General features: G+C 36.2%; 1 protein-coding gene across 1 annotated transcript; it reads right to left on the reverse strand.

Annotated features, from left to right (window-relative positions):
* Window positions 1–3,071: 3,071 nt before the first annotated feature.
* Window positions 3,072–19,369, reverse strand: Samd9 (sterile alpha motif domain containing 9). The gene is made up of 3 exons (XM_076833760.2): window positions 19,222–19,369; window positions 15,747–15,817; window positions 3,072–9,282 (listed from the first exon to the last, which is right to left on the reverse strand). Exon 3 carries the CDS (start codon window positions 9,272–9,274, stop codon window positions 5,549–5,551), a length of 3,726 nt encoding a protein of 1,241 aa, XP_076689875.2. The 5' UTR covers window positions 9,275–9,282; window positions 15,747–15,817; window positions 19,222–19,369; the 3' UTR covers window positions 3,072–5,548.
* Window positions 19,370–21,654: the final 2,285 nt, after the last annotated feature.

Below are 21,654 nucleotides of genomic sequence, written 5' to 3' on the forward strand. Positions count from 1 at the left end.
AAATCTGGTGAATTTTCCTCACAAAACCATGCGCATACATCACTAAAGGTTTTCAGGAATTGAAGCAGCTGGGCCCTTTTGACCTGTTTCCCTCTCAGGTTAATTAAAATCTCCAGGATCATCAGATAATCTATTTTTTTTCTGAAGATGTGGAATTGTCCATGTTAGTTCTTTAATGTCCCAAGCTCTCAGTCTGCCTGCTTGTTTTACAACCCTAAAACATGATTCACTGAATTTCTAATCCACGCTCACCCAAGTTTACCTATAAATTCACTCCAAGAGGTACCTTGTTCTGGGTGCCACCTGCTGCCTCCAACCAGCACGGGCAGCTGAACTAAGATCACTCATGTGAATTTGCAGGGACACAAAATAAAATGCAGACATAATTTGCCTTTACTTAAGCTTTAGGACAGTTTCCCCAGCTCTCGGCCTTAGGCTCCCCAAAAGGGAGAGCAAGAGAAAGTCACGAGAGGCTGATGAGAGAGAGAGGGAGCACATTCAGAAGTCAGCTTTTATTGTGGGGACACTTCTTACAAAGTTCTATCCATAAAAAGACAGAAGGGCTAGGATTACAAGGGAACAGTTGAGTGTAACTCAGCCCTAGGGGTATACCCTTGCAGTTAGATATCCCTGAAAATCATAAAATATCATAGTTACTCTTATTTTGGTTTCTTCTGCTTCGAAGGGGGAAGATTATTAGCTTTATATGAACAATCTTTAAAAGACTAAAATACCTACATGCAGAAATGAAAGCAGGGATTTCAAATTTTATCCTGTTTTCAGTTACCCATTGGGCTTCCACAGGCCCAGTTGAAGAGTCAGTGCTCTTTTGCAAAGGCAGCCTCTAAATTCCTAAATTTAGAGGCTAAATTTAGGAATTTTAAATGTTAAATTTACTAGCATAAGTTAGTTTTTTAAAAAAATTTGCAAAATAAAACTCTTACATTTGTTACTTTGCTGTTCTTTGGAAATATGGATCTGGATTGTTATAATGTGAAAATATATCTTGACTATTATATTAAAAAGATATTAAAGTTTAACTTTGGTTCTGAAATAACAAAAATCAGAAATTAAAATGAGGTGGTAAATCAAAATACATTTTTTCCAAGTAGGTGTCCAAGAACCAATTAGACAAAAAAAGAATAGGTTTGACAGTTTTAAACACGAGTCCCTAACTCTTTCTGTAAAGAGCTGGATAGCAAACATTTTAGGCTTTAGAGGTCCCTAGGAGTTCTGCTCCAACTACTCAACTCTGTTGTGGAATAAAAGAAGCTGTTAGTCAGCTTTTCGTTGTTGTGACAAATACTTGAAAAATCAACTTAAGGGAGGGAAGATTTATTTTGGAAGGGTTTGGTGGAGGAAAGCTGCTTACCTCATGGCTCCTGGGAAGAAGAGAGAGAGAAGGGATGAGGCTGTCTGGGGACAAGATCTACCCTTCCAGGGCATGTCCACAAGTGACCTACTTCTTCCAACTAGACCCCATCCCCTAGTTTTCACTATCTACCAATAATGCCATCAAAAAAAATTACTTTCTCAATGGATGAATCCACTGAAGAGGTCCGAGCCCTCATGATCCAATCACATCCCCAAATCACTGTGTCTGAAATTATTGCATTGGGGTCCCAGCTTTCAACCCTGGAGTTTATGGGGAGCATTTATCTAAACCAAAACCACAGCCAAACACAATACTTAAACAAGTGAGCATGGCTATGTTTCAATAAAACTTTATTTACAAAGACACATAGGCTGAACTTTGCCAAAACTGTCCTTAAGAAGTGAGAAAGAGATCTCTTTATCTTTTCTTCTCTCTTTTTAAATTTTGCAATGGTAGGGATCACACCCAGGGCTTCTGCAAACTAGGCAAATGCTCTACCTCTGAGTTGCACCCTTAGCCCCACATGAAGAGGATGTTATGGAGAAAGTCGTCTCCAACCCTCCTAAGAATCTCATCTTGGGCTTAGAGAGGAGGCTTCAGGAGGTCCTCTTAGAGACTTTGGCCTGTGTCACCCCAACTTTACGAGGCATGTTGCTCCTAAGACTGGATATTGACTGCATTTTTTATCAATGGCAGAACCAGCATCTGCAAGTAATTCCTGTGTACCTAAGATAGGTCATGGTGGAGACAGCACTGGCTAGGCTGACTGAAGTTGAGATCAAAAGAACCCCCAGGAGACTAGGACTCCAACAGACAGTTCTGTGTAGTGTTGACCGACCTGAGACAGAAGGGGAAGGGATGCCAGAGAAAAAAGTGACTGGCATTCTAATTTCTAAATTTAGACTGTGTTTAACCAGAGCATTTATTATTATTTTAAAAATATTATTGAGTAGAAGTAAAACAGGCCGGACACAGAAAGACAAATACTGCATTCTCTCACTTACCTGTGGAATCTAAAAAATTGAACTTGTAGAAGCAAATACTAGAATTGTGGTTATTAAGGGCACAGGAATTGGGGTGTGCTTGGAAACAGGAAGATGTTGGTCAAAATGTACAAAGTTTATGTTAGGAGACATAAGTTTTAGAGATCTATTATACAGCTTAGTGACTATAATGTTGTGCTAGATTCTTGAAAATTGCTTAGATGATAGATTTTAAATGTTCTCACACACAAAAAAATTAAGTTTGTAAGGGTTTGGATATATTAATCAGATTGATTTAATCATTTCAAAATGTATATACATTTCATAATCAATAAATCTATACAATTTTAGTTTGTAAGATTAAAAATAATAATGAAGAGTGAGATAATAAATCATGGAGGTGAAATTTCATGGGGAGCAAGGGAAAACCTTCCCTCAGTTAAAAAAAAATTCTAATGAGATTCTGAAGACAAAAACCTGTTGCATTATTTGGTGCTTATTTTCACAAACCTTTTTGTAACAAAATTTCAAAAGCACAGTCAACAGGAGAGAGAGACATAAAAAGAACTCCCGTGTTCTCATCATGCAGTAACTGGTAGCTCAGTTTCCTTTGGCAGTCACACTCCCCATCACCTTTCACTACCCCCACCACCCTATACAGAATTACTTTGAAGCAAATCGTAAATCACATCATTTATTCAAAAATACTGGAGTGTATATCTCTAAAAGAAAAAAAAAAGACTTGTAAAAAATGTAAGCATGTTATCATCATCTCACTTAACAAGTCAACAATAACCTTACATTCTCAAATATCGAGTCAGTGTTCAAATTTCTGATTGCTTAATAATTTCTTTTAGTATTGGTTTGTGCAGTTCAGGATCCAAAATTTAAGTGTTGCATTTAGTTGGTAAGTTTCCTATAATCTTTAGTCTCCCTCTTTTTTGTTTTGTTTGTTTTGGTTTTGAATTGATTTTGTTTTCTTTTTGTTGAATAAATCAATTTTTTTTTGAACTGTGAGTTTCTGCTTTCTGGATATGTTGATTGCATATCTGTGCTTGTACTTAACAATATGCTTTCTTTTTTGTGTTTGTTTTAAAAGAGAAGTAAGATCTAGATGGTTGATCAAATTCAGTTTTAATCGTTTGGCAAGAACATCTCATGGGTCATACACTGCTATGGTCCTTCCAGCTCGGAAAAGTCAGATTTTCTCTGTGATGTTCATATCAATCAGGATTAGGACCATCTGATTAATTGGTTATAAAGTTTTTTCTTTAAAATCAGTATTCCATCTAATGGTTTTGGCAGCCATTGATGATATCCATAATTTTATTAGAAGAAAACTATACGCTGATTCTATCTTGCAGGTTACATTTGTTCAACATATGGGTTATACATATATCTTGCCTGTGCATTGGGATCCCCTGGGTGGGGAACTCAATAATCTTTTCAGAGGAGTTCTTTTTGTTCACAGTCTTTGGAGTTTGGGTGCATTTCTCCATTTGTTTATTTGGAGGGAGTTTTATAAACTCAGCAGCTAATTCCCCAGTCTGCTTGGTAAGATCTGCTGACCTCTGTGGGGATGACCTTTAGAGAAACGGGTGACCCTTCTCCTTGGAAGACCTATAAATGACAAACACAGGATACATTTAAGATCTACTTGGTCAGAATAAATGTTGCATATCATCTTGAGAGGTTTTTGATATTTTGGAGAAATATTTCCCAGATAGTCCAATGTCTTGGAACCAAAACAATTTTTTTCTTATTTTGAAAAAATGTCACATTTGAGAAGAAAGTAGATCCTTGTACTCAATCCATGCCTTGGTGGAGTTACTGGGGGAAGCAGTGTGGTTCCATATGGCTGACTTTCTAAGTCCGTCTCTCTTAATTGCATCCACAGCTCCTTATTATTTTGTCCTTCATGGTGTTATCCAAACCCAGGGAGGGATTTGCTGCTTTCCACATCTCTCCCTCGTTCCTTCTTCACCATAATCTTTATAGGAATCACCAAATGTTTAATGTGATAGCAAATTAAATATTGTTTATGTAGGTCTGAAAAGTCAGGGGCTATGTCTAAAAATTTGCCAATTTAAAGTATGGTTCTTGGATATAAATCAAATTAGGTGGTTTGAGAATGAGACCACCTTCCTGGAAGAAGATCAGGCTCTTAAACAATTTCAATGTCATAGGCAAGTGGGCCTCCAATGGAAAATCCCAGATAAAAAGACACTTTTTCTATGCTCCTACCACTTCTAAGTTGACCCAAGAAAGCGGGTGTGATGGGTATTGTGATTTTTTCATTGATCCCATACTCTATGTATAAACAATTATTTTCAGCTCGTCCTTGCAAACGAAGCAAAAGGTCTTGGACTTTTTTCTCCTTCCATACATCTCCACTTTGCCACACAAAATTAATATCAGGTGTCTTTCCAAAGCATTGATCGATTTTTCCTTTGTGGACAAGTCTATTCATATTGTTTCCTTTTCCAAGAAAGAAATATGCAATAGGTTGCTTTGTACGATACATGTGCTTATATTGCCCCCTGAAAGAGTTTTGCAATGATTGAGCATACTTTTCCATTTGTTTAGAATCCTGATCCAGTTGTTGGTTTTCTGGCCAGAATAAGAGTGAAGCTAGGAAATAAGGTTCTGAATATTGGTAAGTTGGTCCTACTTGTTGCAAGACATCTCGAAGCTGTTCTTTCAGTTTTTTAATTGACTTCAATAGTTTGGAGGCAGGTTTAATACAAAAGAGAATGATGTTGGCCAAGATGAAGTTTTGCTTTTCCTTTAGGTGCATTTTGACAATACATTGTTCAGAGAGAAAAGTATATTTGTTTACTATATCTTCCATGGTGCTTATAGCATCTTCTTGACTTTTGATAAGATATTCTAGGAGCCCAGAAAACTTGTCTGCTTTTAAAGCTTCTAGGGTTCTTCGATTTCTCTCTACTTGAAGTGGCAAATGGAGTTTTGATCCAACATCTCTGCTATGTGATTCTGCTAAGGGGCCAAATATATCTACATACTTCTTGAAAGATACAGCTACTTTCCTCCGAGTTTTGGCCTCTTCATTTTGCTTAATGTTGTTCCTGGGTTTTAGAAGGACAAAGTAATCATCAAAAAAATCAAAGGACTTCTTCAAAGAAGATTGCAATGTAGTTAGATAAGGAATAAAGTTCTTGAGGACCATTTAAAATTCATTTGTATCACCTGGAATATCACTATTTCCTGATATAAAATTGACCATATATCTTTTAGACAGTTCATTTTTATTGTCAAAAAATGGAATGAGCTGGAGAATCTGGATTGTGTAAAGTCCGACTTCTATCTCTCCTTGATAGCCAGCGATGTTGTAAGTGTCATACCTCCTTTTTGACTTCTGATACAGTCTTTCCTTCACTTCATATTCTCGATCTTCACTTTGCTGTTGAGATTCTCTGAATGCACTGGAGGCATGTACAGCTAATTCCAGAAGATTAGTTAGGTCATCAACTGAAATGTTCCTATTTCTTCCATTATCTTCTATCCACCATCTTATTTTACTTTTGTAGACTTGACCCAGTGTGTCTGAGATATAGGAATTGTCAGGTTCTATCTTTTTGGCTTGTTTTGCCCACTTCAAAGCATTGCTGAAATCCTTCTCTTTAAGGTAGAAATGTCTTGACAAGGCTTGGCACATGAATGCATTTGGGTTGAATCGACTGATACCTTCAAGTAATACAGCTTTAACTGCCTCATTGCCTTCATCTTTATGTAATGCTTCAATGAATGGGGAAAACCAGTTTCCTGTTTCACCTTCAGGTTCGTTTCGCTGTCTTGTGAGCAGCAGGGTTTGCATATCTTGGAGAAATTTGCTTTTTCCTATGGCAGCATCATAGAACATATTTTCTGTGAGCAAATCCAGCATAATTTGACTTTTATCCAAGTTATAGCTTTTCTTCAATTCTTCCAGTGAGAGAATCGCAATCAAAGGGTGAATGATTCGCACTCCACAGTATTTCCCACATTCTTCCACCTCTGTTCTTATCAGAATTGTAGAGAAGGTGCCCATTTTGTCTTCAAGTTTTTCTGTTCCCCAGTAAGCCTTCTTGTTTGAGATTCCTAAGAACTTCTCACATTGTGAGAGTGAAATGGTGGTATCAGGCACATATGAATTCAGAAGAGCCAGAAAAGAAAAGAGCTTTGCTTCCTTGGTATAAATATTCTGCCCTTTCAGAATATTCCTCACCACATTTTCTATGTACTCTTTATTAAAATTGTTTTTCATGATCATGAAGGAATAAAAATCTTCGAAGTTTTTATGCTGCTCTTTGATTTCTTTCAACTTAAGCTCAAAAGCTCTCTGTTCTTTGGGAGACAGTTGTTGTATTAGGGCAATACTGTCTGAGTTCCTTGCACTTTTTTCAGGATTTTGTGATCTCATGCAATTTAGGATGATCACTAGAGGTCTCTCATATCGAATGTGCTTATTAGCTACAGCTGTGTGAATGGAAGCTTGCAGAAGGTAGACATTATCTTGTTCTTCAAAATCATCAACAAGGAGCAATACTGGTAAGTACTCCTGATGGCCTGCTGCCCCATAGGTAATTAAATTGGTCACCTGTTCTCCAATTTCAGAAAAATCCACTGTCTTATTTTTCAGCACAGCACATCTGAATTTCTTCCTTAGATCCCACAGAAGATGCATAGCCAAGGTAGTCCCTCCACAGCCTGGATGATGATACAGATGAAGGATTTTGGCACATGTTTGTTTAGAAGAATCTGCCCAGTTTTGAATCATTTCTTCCAGTCTTTCATACTTATCCCTTTTAACAAAAGATGAAAAATAGCTTTCAGAAGAAAAGTAGAAGTTCCACCATGATACTTTGCCACCTCGGTAGAAGTCTTCCTCTTTGGATGCCTTGAATTCTAGTAATTTTTTCTGGTCTTTCTCCAAGAGTGTGTCTTCACATTCATTTTCACAGAGAATTTCCAGGGCAGTCATGATTTCTTCTTCTTTCTTCAGAAGGACAGTAGATGAACCAACTGAGGGCAATAATCTCTTTGAGGATCGAGTTACAGATTTTAGTTTCAGAACAGTGCCATTTATTTCTTCAAGATTTAAGGCAGAAATACATTGGTTTGATAATTCATCTTGGTGTTTCGTTAATCTTGCTTCAAGCAGGTCTTTCCATCCCTGGCAGATGTGTGAATGTACACAAATACACAGTATACTTTCCATTCCTTTGAGATCTTGGTAGAAAGCACAGAAAGTCTCGATGAGGGGGTCTCTGGGGTCATCCACAGAGGAGAGTAATAGAAACACCACCAAAAACTTCCCTCTTGGCATTATGTCTTCATGTGTGAGGAATGAAATCAGTTTCCTGACTTCAGAAGCTCTTTCCCTTTGCCAGGAAATTGGATCTAAGGGTTTGTATTTTTCACTGTCAAGGTCTGACCTCCCATTGCAGAAAATCCAGCTGGGTTGCTTGTAAAGATTCAGACTAGAAATCTTGTCACTCCACGTGGTCCCTTCTGCAAACAGACTTGGAGTGTGGAGGTTTGCTACTCGGCTTTCTTTGAAAGCTTTGACGACTCCATTCCTTGCTGATTCGGGATCAAACTCTAACACAGCAAACCACTTGATTTCCTTGAGGAAATCCAAGTGTTTTGTTTGCTCTGGGTTACATTTATTTGTTACAAGAATGTACCAGTCATAGAATGAATTATCCAACAAATCTTGATTTCCTGTCAACAGTTTAACTAGCTTGGATCCCTCACTTTTGTGTTTATTTGGCTTTTCTTTGCATTTTTCTTCTGCTTCTTTCCTAGACTCTGCCACTTTTTTTAAGTCTAGTTTAAAAGCTTTGAAGTCCGACTTACTTTTTGTGATGTCCTTAGATTTGGGCCCATCTCTCACAAAGACAGAGTATTTTGAACTTTGTTCCCATGATTTGTTGTTACAGTTTTGCATTTTGATCTGGAAATAGTCCTCTCCACATTCCGCGTATTGTGGAATGACATCCACTTCTATAACAAATCTGTCAGATACAGTACTGTTTGGCAGTAAAACTTCCACAAATCTGGGCTCTCGAATGCACTTCTCTGCTTGTTGGACCTGATGTGCTTCAAAATACTGATGTATCATCTTATGGAAGTGTTCAATTAGGGCTTCTTTAGTGACTTTGGTGATTTGCACACCAACAATTTTTCCATGGGGTTTGTCTTCAACTCCCAAATGAATGGTGCCATTGGTACGTGAATTCATACAAGCTGAGGCAAATCGGAAAACCTCATTGCTAAATTTCATCTTAATATCCTCTTCTGTGGCTGTTTTTGTATTTGTGAAGGCTTTGAACTCACGTGCTGGATCGATGAGATTGCGTGATCCAGTTTCAGGCTGTAGAATGAAATGTAATTTATAACGATATGGATCACTGGATTCATCAAAAGGATATGGGATACATGTTGGTTCTAGGCATGGCTGCTTCTCCTTTAAGTCATCTGTTTCATCTTCCATGAGCTCATCTTCCAATGACTTGAAGCCTGTAGCCAATGGACTCACAGTGGCATTGGACAAATCTGAATCATCGATATTCTTTTGTAATTGTTCCGAAGTCTCTTTACTTTCCTTTTGCTTCACAGTTTGCTTTTTATTTTTACTGCCTTTTTTCCCCTTGGATGTCTGAGTAGGATCTCGAGAGGATGTTTTCAGTAATTCCTTGAATAACTCTTCTATTTGGATAGCTGGTCCATGGGTTATGCCCATATCCACAAGATTCGTTTTATTTAACCACTTCAGGATGGCACCGTTCACATCCTGGGCCATCAAGGTGTCTCTGTGCTTTTGGTCAACCTTATGGCTTTCTAGCCATCGGTTTACATCTTCTTTTGTCCAGTCATCTGTATTTTCTGGAAGGTTTAGTTGCTCTGCCATTGTGATACCTATAGTTAGAGAAAGAATAATCATTTATTGTTTTACCAGTAAAACTTTGAAATAAGTTCTTATGGGTCATATACATGTGTTACAAAATTTTAAAAGGTCTTATCACCAATTTATTCCATGTTCTCCCAGGAATGCTACCAAATATGTATGTATGAGCACTTGTCTCCTATGAAGGGCGTCAGGCTATCCAAAATTTACTTTACCTTGCTTTTTGCACTAAGTATATAAGAGATGCTGCCAAGTAGTATATGTAGAGATGTTTCCTTCTTCTTCATGGTTATTTGCTGTAATGGGCATTTGCTGTGTAATTTAAGAATATTCAATTCTACTATAGAAAATAAAAAGAGGATATATGACAATAAATGTAGATACAAGTAGTTTGTGAAAGGTGATGATAGATGAACTAAATCGAGATGTCACAGCTAAGAGTCAGTCATAGCTACGAAAGAAGAGAAAGACCAAATAGTCATAAAATATTCATGAGATACATAGGAACATTTTTGAGGTATCATTAGGTTACCTGTTGCAACACCATTGTGACCTTTTGTGTTCTCTATTCAGGGAATATAAGTAAAATCCACAGTAGCATATTGGGCTATTCATGACGTATAGCTGGTCAGGCATACTTACTCTGAATCTTCCTGAGGAAAGCCACTGTATGCCACTGATCCAGGGCCTTTTCTATCCACTGAACCCCTTAGGACAGATCTTAACTCTGAACATATGGAGGAAGCTAAGGTTTCTAACCTTGAGATTGGTACAATAATACTGTCAGACTGTCATAAGTTAAGTATATATAGTATAACATCTACAGTAACCAGTGAAAATGTATACAAAATGATGTACTCAAAGAGGTTGTAAATGAAAATGTAATTGTACTTAATTTTCAAGTAACCCAGAAGAAGGCAGGAAAATAAGACAAAGGAAAAATAGAACAGAGAAGAACAAATATAAATAAACAAATAAACAAACTCAATTTCTAATGTATCAATATTTACATTAAATAAAAATGACTTAATTATGGAAATTAAAAGACAATTTTGTAACCTGAATTCAAAATATACCCAAGTATATCCTGCCTATGTGAGTTTCAGTGGAAATATAATGATATAGGTGGGGTGAAGGTAAAAAAATAGAAAAAGTATATCAGTCAAAAATTTGGGGGTGGGAGCATGGGGGATTGAATCCAGGGACAATTTACCACTGAGCTTCATCCCTAGCCCTTATAAAAAATTTTTATTTTGAGACAAGTTCTCTTTAAATTGCTGAGCCTCAGCTTCCTGAGTTGTTGGAATTACAAGTGTACACCACCATATCAAGCTTATTCAAATATTAATAAACACAGAAGTAGCTACATGAATGTTGGATAAAGTAGTCTTCCAAGTATAGAAATTTGCTAGAGACAGGAATATTATATACTGATAAAAGAGTCAGTCTAACTAGATTTCATAGCAGTCCTAAAGTATAAGCATCAGATAAAAAAGTTGCAAATGTGTGAGTCAAGTACTGATTGAATTTTTCATTTTTCAACCAATCCACAATTACAGTCAAATATTTCAATACCTTTGTCTTAACCACTGTTACAACAGTTAAAAAGAATAGTGATGATATAGAAGAACTCAACAATATCATCAATCAACAGGTTCTATATCACACTTGTAGCACACTGCAACAAGAACAATAATATTCCATTCTTTTCAAGTGCCAAGATAGACCATATCCTAAATGATGAAACAAACTTCAATAAATTATTAAAAAATTGAAGCCAAAATTTAACCCTTATCTCTCTTCATGCACAAAATTCAACTCAAACTAGATCAAGGACTTAGGCATTAGACCAGAGACCCTGTGCCAACTAGATGAAAATGTAGGCCCAGCTTTCCATCATGTCAGCTCAGAAACTGCCTTCCTCAACAAGACTCCTAAAGCACAAGAAGTAAAATCAAGAATTAACAAATGAGATGGTGTCAAGCTAAAAAGCTTCTTCAGAGAAAAAAAAAAACAATCAAGAATGTGAACAGAGAGCCTGTAGAATGGGAGAATCATTACTACCTTTAACTCAGAGCATTTATCTCCAGAATATACAAAGAACTAACAAAACAAAACAAAAAAAAACCTAACACCAAAAAACTCAATTGATAAATGGGCAATGGAACTGAACAGACATTCAAAGAAGAAATACTAATATTTAGCAAATATATGAAAAAATGTTCAATATATCTAGCAATTAGAGAGATACAAGTTAAAACTACACTGAGATTTCATCTCACTCCAGTCAGAATGGCAATTATCAAGAATACAATTAACAATAAATGTCGTTGAGGATGTGGGGAAAAGGGTACACTCATACATTTTCAGTGGGAGTGTAAATCAGTGCAACCACTGTGGAGAGCAGGATGAAGATTCCTTAAAAATACTAGGAATGGAACCACCATTTGACATAGTTATACCTCTGCTTAGTATATAGTGATGCAGCCATATCAATGTTTATAGCAGGTCAATTCACAAGAACTAAGCTATGGAACCAACCTAGGTGCCTTCAACAGATGAGTGGATAAAGAAAATATTACTCCACCATAAAGAAGAATAAAATTATGGCATTTGTCAACAAATGGATGGAACTGTAGACTATCAACAATGTTAAGTGAAATAAGTCAATCCCAATAAACCAAATGTTGAATGTTCTCTCTAATATGTGGATGCTAACACACAACAAGGGGGGAAGGGAAGAATAGAAGTTCATTGGATTAGACAAAGGGGAATGAAGGGAGGGGAGTGGGGGACAGAAATATGAAAGACAATTGAATGAATCTGACATAACTCTCCTATGTATACAGATGAATATGTCACAGTGAAATTCCACATCACATAAATCCATGAGACTGGAATTCTAAATAGAATAAGATATACCACATGGTTGTATAAATATGTCAAAAAATAAGATACTATCAGATATACCTAAAAAAAATGAAAAAAATTGAAACCACACATAATGTTTGTTAACCACAAAGAAATTGTAATAGAAATTGATAACAGAAAAGAGGAATCTCACAAAACATAAAACCATGCTCTTCTAAATCATTCATGGGCCAAAGAGGAAGTCTCAAGTAAAATAAAGAAATACATTGCAATGCATAAAAATGAAAGTATAACACTTCATTTTCAATTCCAAGCATTTAAAGATTTAACACTGATTCTACACAATCTTTTTCAGAAAACTAAAAAAGAAATAATACCTACCAATTTGTTTATGAAACTAGTATTATGCTATTAGAAAAAACAACAAAGACAGCCTAAAACATACAACCACAAATCTATATCCTTCATGAATACACAAAAGAACTATTAACATAATAATAGCAAGTAAAACTTAGCAATATAAGAGACTCATAACCTAATTACCTTATGAGATAGGGTTTATTCCAGGGATGCAAGATGGTTGACTATTCAGAAGTCAGTAAGTGAAATCTGCCATAATGACAGGATATCAAAGAAAAATCACATAATCACATCAAAGGATGTAAAAAGAACTTTTGACAAAATTCAAAACATGCATTATAGTTAAAACTCTTAGAAAAACTGGACCAGAGTAGAGTCTGATAAAGAATATCTACAAAAAAATCTACAGCTCACACAACTAATGGTGAAACCCAGTGCTTTTTCCATTAGAATGGGAGCAAGGGAAAGATGCCTAACTCCACTCATACTTCCTTGACAGATTGCTGGAAGTTCTGGCCAGTGCAATAAAGCAAGAAAAGAAGAGGAAAAACAGAGTATGCAAAGGAAGAAATGAAACTGTACTTATTTTCAGATGACTTGATTAGCTACATATAAAATGCCAAATAATTCACAGGATACAATTGAGTTCTTCAATATTTCAGAGCACAAGATAAACATAAAAATGTCTTTCTATAAGTGAGCAGTGAACATATGAACAAAATGTTAAAAATCAATTCCTTTAGGAATCAATAAAAATAAAACCAAAACAAAACAAACAAAAAACCCTGCTATACATTTTCAGTATTATATATATAATATATATGTATAAGTATATAAACATATATATGTATAAGTCTAGCAAAACATATAGTTGACTTTTATGCTCAAAAGTACAAACCACTGAAAGAAATCAGGGATCTAAATAAATGGGGACACATACTGTGTTCACATGGGAATTTTACATAGTATTTATGTTAATTTTCTACAGATATTAAACAGGTTTAACATAACGTGTATCAAAATTCCAGTATGATTCTTTGTAGATAAATAAAATTCTTGTAAAATTTGTATGGAGAGGTAAAGGAAGAATACTAGTTTCAAAAATTTTAATAATAATAAAGTGAGAGAAATTGTTTTTAAAAGACATTTTATAACTACAATAATCAAAGCTGCATGGTATTGGTAGAGAGATACTAGAATAGAATAGAATTCCAGAAGTAGACCCACACAAATATGCCCCATTGATATTTGACAAAGACACAAAAATAATTCAATGAATATTGAATTATTAACCTAGATGCCCTTCAGTAGATGAATGGATAAAAAAATGTGGCATATATACACAATGGAATATTACTCAGAAAAAAAAGAGACTAAAATCATGGCATTTGCAGATAAATGGATAGAATTAGAGGAGATAATGCTAAGTGAAGTTAGCCAATTCCAAAAAAACAAATGCTGAATGTCTTCTCTGATATAAGGAGGCTGCTTCATAGTGGAGTAGGGAGGCGGGCTATGGGAGGAATAGACAACTCTAGATTGGGCAGAGGGGTGGGAGGGGAAGGAAGGGGCATGGGTTAGAAATGATGGTGGAATGTGACAGACATCATTATCCAAAGTACATGTATGAAGACAGGAATTGGTGTGGATATACTTTGTATAAAACCAGAGATTTGAAAAATTTGTGCTCTATATGTGTGATATGAATTGTAATGCGTTCTGCTGTCATATATAAATTTAAAAAAATTAAAAAGACTTATTTAGGAAAAATTATGTTCAAAATTGAGTAAGATTTCTATTTTAATGAAATATCTCGGGGCTGGGGATGTGGCTCAAGCGATATCACACTCGCCTGGCATGCATGGGGCACTGGGTTCGATCCTCAGCACCACATAAAAATAAAATAAAGATGTTGTGTCCACTGAAAACTGAAAAATAAATATTAAAAGCTCTCTCTCTCTCTCTCTAAAAAAAAGAAAGAAAGAAATTCACTGTCTCTAAAACATATATCAGCACATCAAAATCCATTTTTTTCAGAAATGTCATTAGCACTGATTTCATTTTTCAATGAGTTCACATTTTTTATAAATTTAAAATTGTCCCACGAAGTGCATAAATTTATATATTTATCTACTGATTATAGATTCACTGAATCATTCAAAACTGTCAAACAGCATCATTCTGTAAAGTTGGAATTAAATAAGCCCTCACTATTCAACAGTTTGTAGTATAATTTCATGAAGGCTATAATAGGAATTGTGTTGCAAAAACTCCTCCAGTAACTGTCTGAGGCTCTAGATGTCAGGATATCAAGATTCCATGGATTTAACCCATTATATGCAAATGAAGAGCTTAGTAGATAATTTTATGGTAGTAACATGAAAACATTCAGCCCTTCATCCTAAAAATGGCAGAGAAGTGGCTGAGCCATGCTGTCTCTCAAATGGTTCATAAGGTCTTCCACTTTTGCATATTAGGAAGCTAAGTCACTCCACTTTTTGCTTATTCACTAAGCCCTTTTTCTCAAGCAGTATGAAAGCTCCTCTTAAATAGAATGCACTTTATATTACCATTTGCTCCTAATTATACACCTCTTTCCTTAGCACATTTTGTCTCCCACGTTGTAAACTAATTTTTTTGCCTTAATTTGTAAAACCCTATGAATAAGGTATACTTTATTTATTTGTTACCAATTGCATAATCTTTGTTCTTTTTAAAATATAACTTCAGAGCTTTATTAAATGAGGAATCAAAAAATAGAAATTAAAAACTTGCAATGTCATACATTAGAGAGGAAAAATATATAGAACCTAGCAGCAATGAAACTGATGCACATCAAAATTTATAAAAAGCTGTGTCAACAATATTTTTACAAATAGTTATAGCCTTAAGTGCTTTTATAAAAATAGAAAAATGATTGACAGTGAACTAAATGCCAATTTAGTAAACTCAAACAACAACAAAACAAATATGAGGCAGGAAGAAGGAGGAAGAAAACAAAGGGCAAAAATCTAAAAAATGGAAACCATAGTTCCAACAGAGAGATGGAAAGAATATCAAAAGTCATCCGCAAAGAGTAATAAAGTTGACACAACTGTGGAAGGATTAAACAACAAATAAGAGAGATGTCACAATAAGAGGTGCTGTAAAAATTAAAGCAGTTAGGGAATATTGCAACCAATTGTACATGAGTGAAATTGAAGACTGAGGTTAACAGACAAATTCATCCAAAAATGTAACTTACCAAAACTGACTGGAGAAGGAATGGAAGGAGTCCACTTTCCTGTGAGATCACCAAGGCTGCCAATGCTCTCACTGCAACAACAAGAAAGGAGGTGAGGAAAGCTACATGACTTGCCTTTGAAATGATCACAGAGATAACATATTAGATGACAAGGGCCGGATGGACTAAAATTCAGAAAGGAAAGAAGCCTAGGTAAGCTTTGGGGCATTTTCTGATTCTGAGCTGGACTTGAGGAGAAGTCGTGACCCACGGGGAGGAAGGGAAACCAGTGTGGCTTTTGACAGCCACAATGTGGATGTGATGGATTGGAACCTAGATGTGCTCCAAAATGTTTAACCATCACCAACATGCAAAATCAAACTTCAGGGAGATGACCCTATGCACCCACCAGAATGGCTACAATGAAAGGCTGACATGCTGGTGCAGAGGTGGGGTCAACGGAGCTCTCAGACATTGCCAGTAGAAACGTAAATTGGAGAAACCGACAGTTTTGTAAAGTTAATTATGTCTATGACTCAGCAATCCTAATGAAAAATTACTGATACAGGGAAAAACAGAGATGAATCTCACAACTGTAACCCCGAACGAATAGATCCAGTACAACAGAAAATATATTGTTGGATTCCATCTGTATGAAGTTCAAGAATAGGCAAAATTAATCTACAGCAGAAATCAGAATGACTTGGTGTGGTGATTATTTTCTGAGAAGCACAAGGATCTTGACCTGTGTATAGTCGCACACAGTGGTACAGAAGACACAGAGACAAATCCCCATAAATAACATTATCTCATACTAGGCCAAACTGCCCAAAACACACATTAGAGAAAAGATACCTTCTTCAACAAATGGTGCTTGGAAAACTGGAAATCCATATGTAGCAAAATGAAATTAAACCCCTATATCTTATCCTGCACCAAACTCAACTCAAAGTGGATCAAGGATTTAGGCATTAGACCTAAGACTCTGCACCTAATAGAGGAAAAAGTAGGCCCAAATCTAGATCATGTCTGTTTAGGAATGGCCTTCCTTAATAAACCTCCTAAAACATAAATAGTAAAATCAAGAATCAACAAATGGGATGAAATTAAACTAAAAAGCTTCTTCAGAGTAAAGCAAACAATGATGAATATGAACAGAGCGCCTACAGATCGGGAGAAAAATTTTTGCCACCTGCACTTCAGAGCATTAATTACCAGAATATACAAAGTAAAAAAACTTAATACCAAAACAACAACACCAACAAAAACAAAGACAAAAAACAAAAACAAAAAAACCCCAAAACTCATCAATAAAATGGGCTAAGGAACTGAACAGACACTTCAAAGAAGAAATACAAATAGTCAGCATATATATGAAAAACTGTTCAACATCTCTAGCAATTAGAGAAATGCAAATTAAAACTACACTGAGATTTCATCTCACTCCAGTCAGAATGGCAATTATCAAGAATACAAGTAACAATAAATGTTATTGAGGATGTGGGGAAGGGTATACTCATACATTGCTGGTGGGACTGCAAATTGGGGCAACCACTCTGGAGAGCAGGATGGAGATTCCTCAAAAAAAAAAAAAAAAAAACAACTAGGAATGGAACAATCATTTGACATAGTTGTACCACTGCTTGGTATATATCCAAAGGATTTAAAGTTAGAATACTATAGTGATACATACGTGGCTACATCAATGTTCATAGCAGGTGAATTCACAAGAGCTAAGCTATAGAACCAGCCTAGGTGCCCTTCAAAAGATGAATGGATAAAGAAAATGTGGTATATATACACAATGAAATAACAGTACTTGTCGTGGTCTAACAGCTGGCTCCACCTTCCTTTAGCAATCCTCACATCTAAGCAAAACCTCATATCCTTATATGTCCTTCTGCTGAGCCCTATTACTCCACCCTGTGAAAGTATGGTTCATAACTATGGCAATCACACTATTGTGACTCATACAGCAGCGGCACCCTGATTGTTTGGCTTCTGGGTGTTCTTGTATTTCTGAGCCTCATATCCAGGGTTCTCATGCCCCATGCCTTGCCCCTTTCATCCTGGACATTTTTCTTGGGCTCTTTCTGACTTCCTCTCTCAATGTTTAAAACACACTCGGCCTTTCCCCACCAGCTGATACAGCATAAACCAGACTGAGACTAAGGAGGGAATTAGATGGATGGTTTGATTTATGCTTGAGCTGCATCCCATATATGTGTAAAAACATAAAGTCAGGGTCTCATACAAGAGTTGGGAAACATAGAACTGGACCTGAACATTTGGCTGAGAAAAAGAAGTGAGTGACTTTTCACTATTCTCTACCTATTGTGGATGTTTCTATCGTAACTGAACAGGTTAACTTTTCATACTGCTTCCCCTAAAACCTCTGTCAGTGTCTTGTTGTTTTGGTATTAAGTTTTTTTTTACTTTGTATATTCTGGTAATTAATGCTCTGAAGTGCAGTGCCTTTCAATAAACCACTTAAAATTATTGAAGATGACACTTTTGGAGAATATTCATGAGAGGAATGAGTACTCCTCGTGTATGCCACTGTTCACATATTTTTTTACCATAAATTAAAATTTCTTTTAAATTATTATTTTATTTTGATACTGGGGATTGAACCCAGAGGTACTTAACCACTGAGCCATACCCCCAGCCCTTTTGATTTTTTTTTTTTTTTTTGAGACAGGGTCTCAATAAGTTGCTTAGGACTTCGCTAAGTTGTTGAGGTTTGCCTTGAACTTGGGATCTTCCTGCCTTAGGCTCCTAATTTGCCGAGATTACAGGCATGCACCACCATGCCTTGAAATTCTATGTACTTTAAAAAGTCACCTGAAAAGCTGTTTTTGAGCATCCTAGCCACCAGTAAGAAACAGGAAACACAATTTGTTTGATGGTTGAACCCACCATGGAGGTTATGAACTGTTAACCGTGAGATTTGTTAGCTTTATTTAAAAATTATTAAAAATGCAATCCTCTTATACTCTCCCAATACTTTATTCATTGCTTCCAGGGGAAATCAGACATAAACTATGGTTCTACCAGAAACATAAAGCTGCCCAAATTGCAAGGACTTCCTGTAGTACTCTGTCTGTCATTGATAGACCTTGTCTGACACTAATTTCTAAGAAACTACCAGGAAATTCTGTTTTTTAAGCTGCCTATTCCTTAAGACAGTGGAAAGTATCTTTAAGTAATGTAAACTTTAAAATTTTCATTTTCTGTTCTTTCTGAAAATGCTATTATGCATTTGGAATTTCATTCAAAAAAGTCCCTCTAGTTTTCAATTACATCATTATGGAATGTTATGACTCATATAAGCAGACTCCTGTCAAGAACAAGCGGTCTGGAAGCTGTAGGGTTAGAATATTATCATATTTTGTTTTGGGTTCTTTTCATTTTTCTAAATGCAAAGTGAAATTCTCCCTATTCAACAGATTGCTGCATAGATGTCAGTAATATTAATAAGAGATATTGTACTTACCCTGATTGTCAAATTTCTTCTATACAAAGGAGCAGAAAATCATCTGTTTTAGTGCAGAAACCATCTGATATCCAGTTTTCTTCCTCCTCGGATGTTAGAAGAGAGTATTTTCTTCCTTCCAGTTTCTGTGAAAGCTTATATAGCCTCCTGTCTCAATGCTAGCAGCAACTGACTGAGAAACAACAGGGTGTGTGTGATTCCGGAGGTTGGGGAAGGAAGAAACTTGGCTTGATTTCAGTTTCGTTTCTCAGATCTGAGAGCAGACTTTTCCCTCTGACATGCTTTTCTTGCCACTCAGGACTTTACCACCTTCTGATATGTTTGGTTGAAACCCAAAGACTTAACATCTTTGGATTTTGAAGGCTCTCAAGAGTTTTGAAGGCTGCATAGAGCCCTGTTACATTGCCCATAAATAGACAGATATTGTCCTAATTGATCCCTTGAGAATACCAGTTTTCTTTCTCTCTTTCATTACACTTAATTATTGTCTTCATTTATTTTCTGTTGAATGACTAAATACTGCAATGGGGATAATTGACAGTTTTATAGGCGGGGAAGTCCAAGGTTGAGGGGCTACCTCTAGTAAGTCTTCTTGCTTGTGGTAACTCTCTACAGAGTCCTAAGGTGGCGCAGGGACCACAGGACCAGATAGAGCAAGCTTTGCTTATTTGGATATCTCTTTCTTTTTTCACTAATCCACTAAGGAAATCATGAGACCCCTGCCCTCAAGACCTCATTTAATTCTAATTACCTCCCAAAGGCTCCACACCCAAATACCACTAACTTGAGACCCGGGGGAACAATTTTCAAATGTTCTCACCACAAAAAATGGTAAATATTTGGGATGATAGATGTGTTAACTAGCTTGAAGTTTGGAGGGTACAAGCACCCAGGCTATATCAGTTACATCTCAGTGAAGTTTACATTTTTTTTTACAGTATGCAAATGTTTTTTGGTTAGTAAAAGGCACTTTTATAATTAATACTGGAAATCTTTATACTAAATAAATCATCCAAAGAACATTGCTACAAAAAAGTTTATAAAATATGTGCATATTTGGAAAATGTAAAGTGGCATCATTAATTCCCTTAAAGTATCATGTGGAGAATTTAAGAGACTTCTCATTGAAGAAGCTTAGTCTGAGGAAAAAAACCAAAAATGTAGACCCTGTCAGAGGCACCTGGCCTGGCCCTCATGGCTAGGTTGTGATGTTTTTTATTTAACATTAACAATTTCAAGAGAAGGCCACCATATTACCTTGATGATTAAGATAAACACATGATCAATATGTAATTACATGTCAATGTAAACAAAAACATAAACATCACCAAGGTATAAATGTGACCAATGATCTCCAAGTCCTGGCTAATATGAGTCACTTTTGCTTCCTTCACCAATCATAGCTAAGTCTCACTCTACTAGAAGCGGGTTACTGCCCCTATTTCCTTATAGCATCCATTTCAAAGCAAAGCTCTGACCCTTGAACCCTTTTCCCAAATTACCTAATACAAATCATAAGCTATGAGGAGAGAGCAATCCCACCAGTCCCTCCTAACCCCTTTAACTGAAAGCACCCCCCCCAACTCCTATGCTTTCTTTCTATGAGTCAATAAATACAAATTTGTTTAATTACAGATATGTTTCTAACGGTCTTTGATTAAGGGTAATGACACTTTAAATGCAGATTTTGCTTAGTTTTTTAACATTGCAAATTGACAATTTGTAATTACATAAATTTATGGGGTATAAAGCAATGTGATAAATTAAATCATGCTAAACTGAATAAGCCAGGCACAAAAAGACAAATACTGCATGTTCTCAGAATTGAAAAGACAAGGGAGCTGGTAGAAACAGTGAGTAGAATGGTTGTTTTAGAGGCTGGGGTAGGAGGAAGGGGATGATGATGGTCAAAGGACACAAGATCTCACAGAAGAATATGTTCATAGAGATCTTTTGCATAGTGTGGTGAATACACTTAATAAAGCACTGTACGTTTCAAAAATACTGAGAGTAAATTTCCAGTGTTCTCACCATAAAGATGGTATTTGAGGTGATATGTTAACTAACTTGATTCAGTCATTCTACATAGTATTCACAAATCTGTGAATTGTAGCCCGAAGCCCTGTGGAGCTCTATGTGAGGATTTCACTGGCCTCTTAGGGAGGACTGTGTGTCCGTCTCTGTTTTCCTACCACGTAAAGGAATGGGTTGCAGGGATTGCTCTGAGCTCCCCTATAAATGCTACAGGACTCCAAGTTAGTCCTACAGAGCAAACCGGGGCTGCAGAACCAAATGTTACAATGCTGATCCATCTTCTCTAAGGTCAGTGTCATGGCCAGGTCAAAATTGCCTAAGTGAGAACAACCAAAATAACTGGTATTTTAACAATTAGCAGGAAGCAGGAACATTTGTTGTGTGTGCTCAATTTGCCGG

This window comes from Callospermophilus lateralis, chromosome 1 (assembly GCF_048772815.1).
Source record: "Callospermophilus lateralis isolate mCalLat2 chromosome 1, mCalLat2.hap1, whole genome shotgun sequence".
NCBI classification, from domain to species: Eukaryota; Metazoa; Chordata; class Mammalia; order Rodentia; family Sciuridae; genus Callospermophilus; species Callospermophilus lateralis.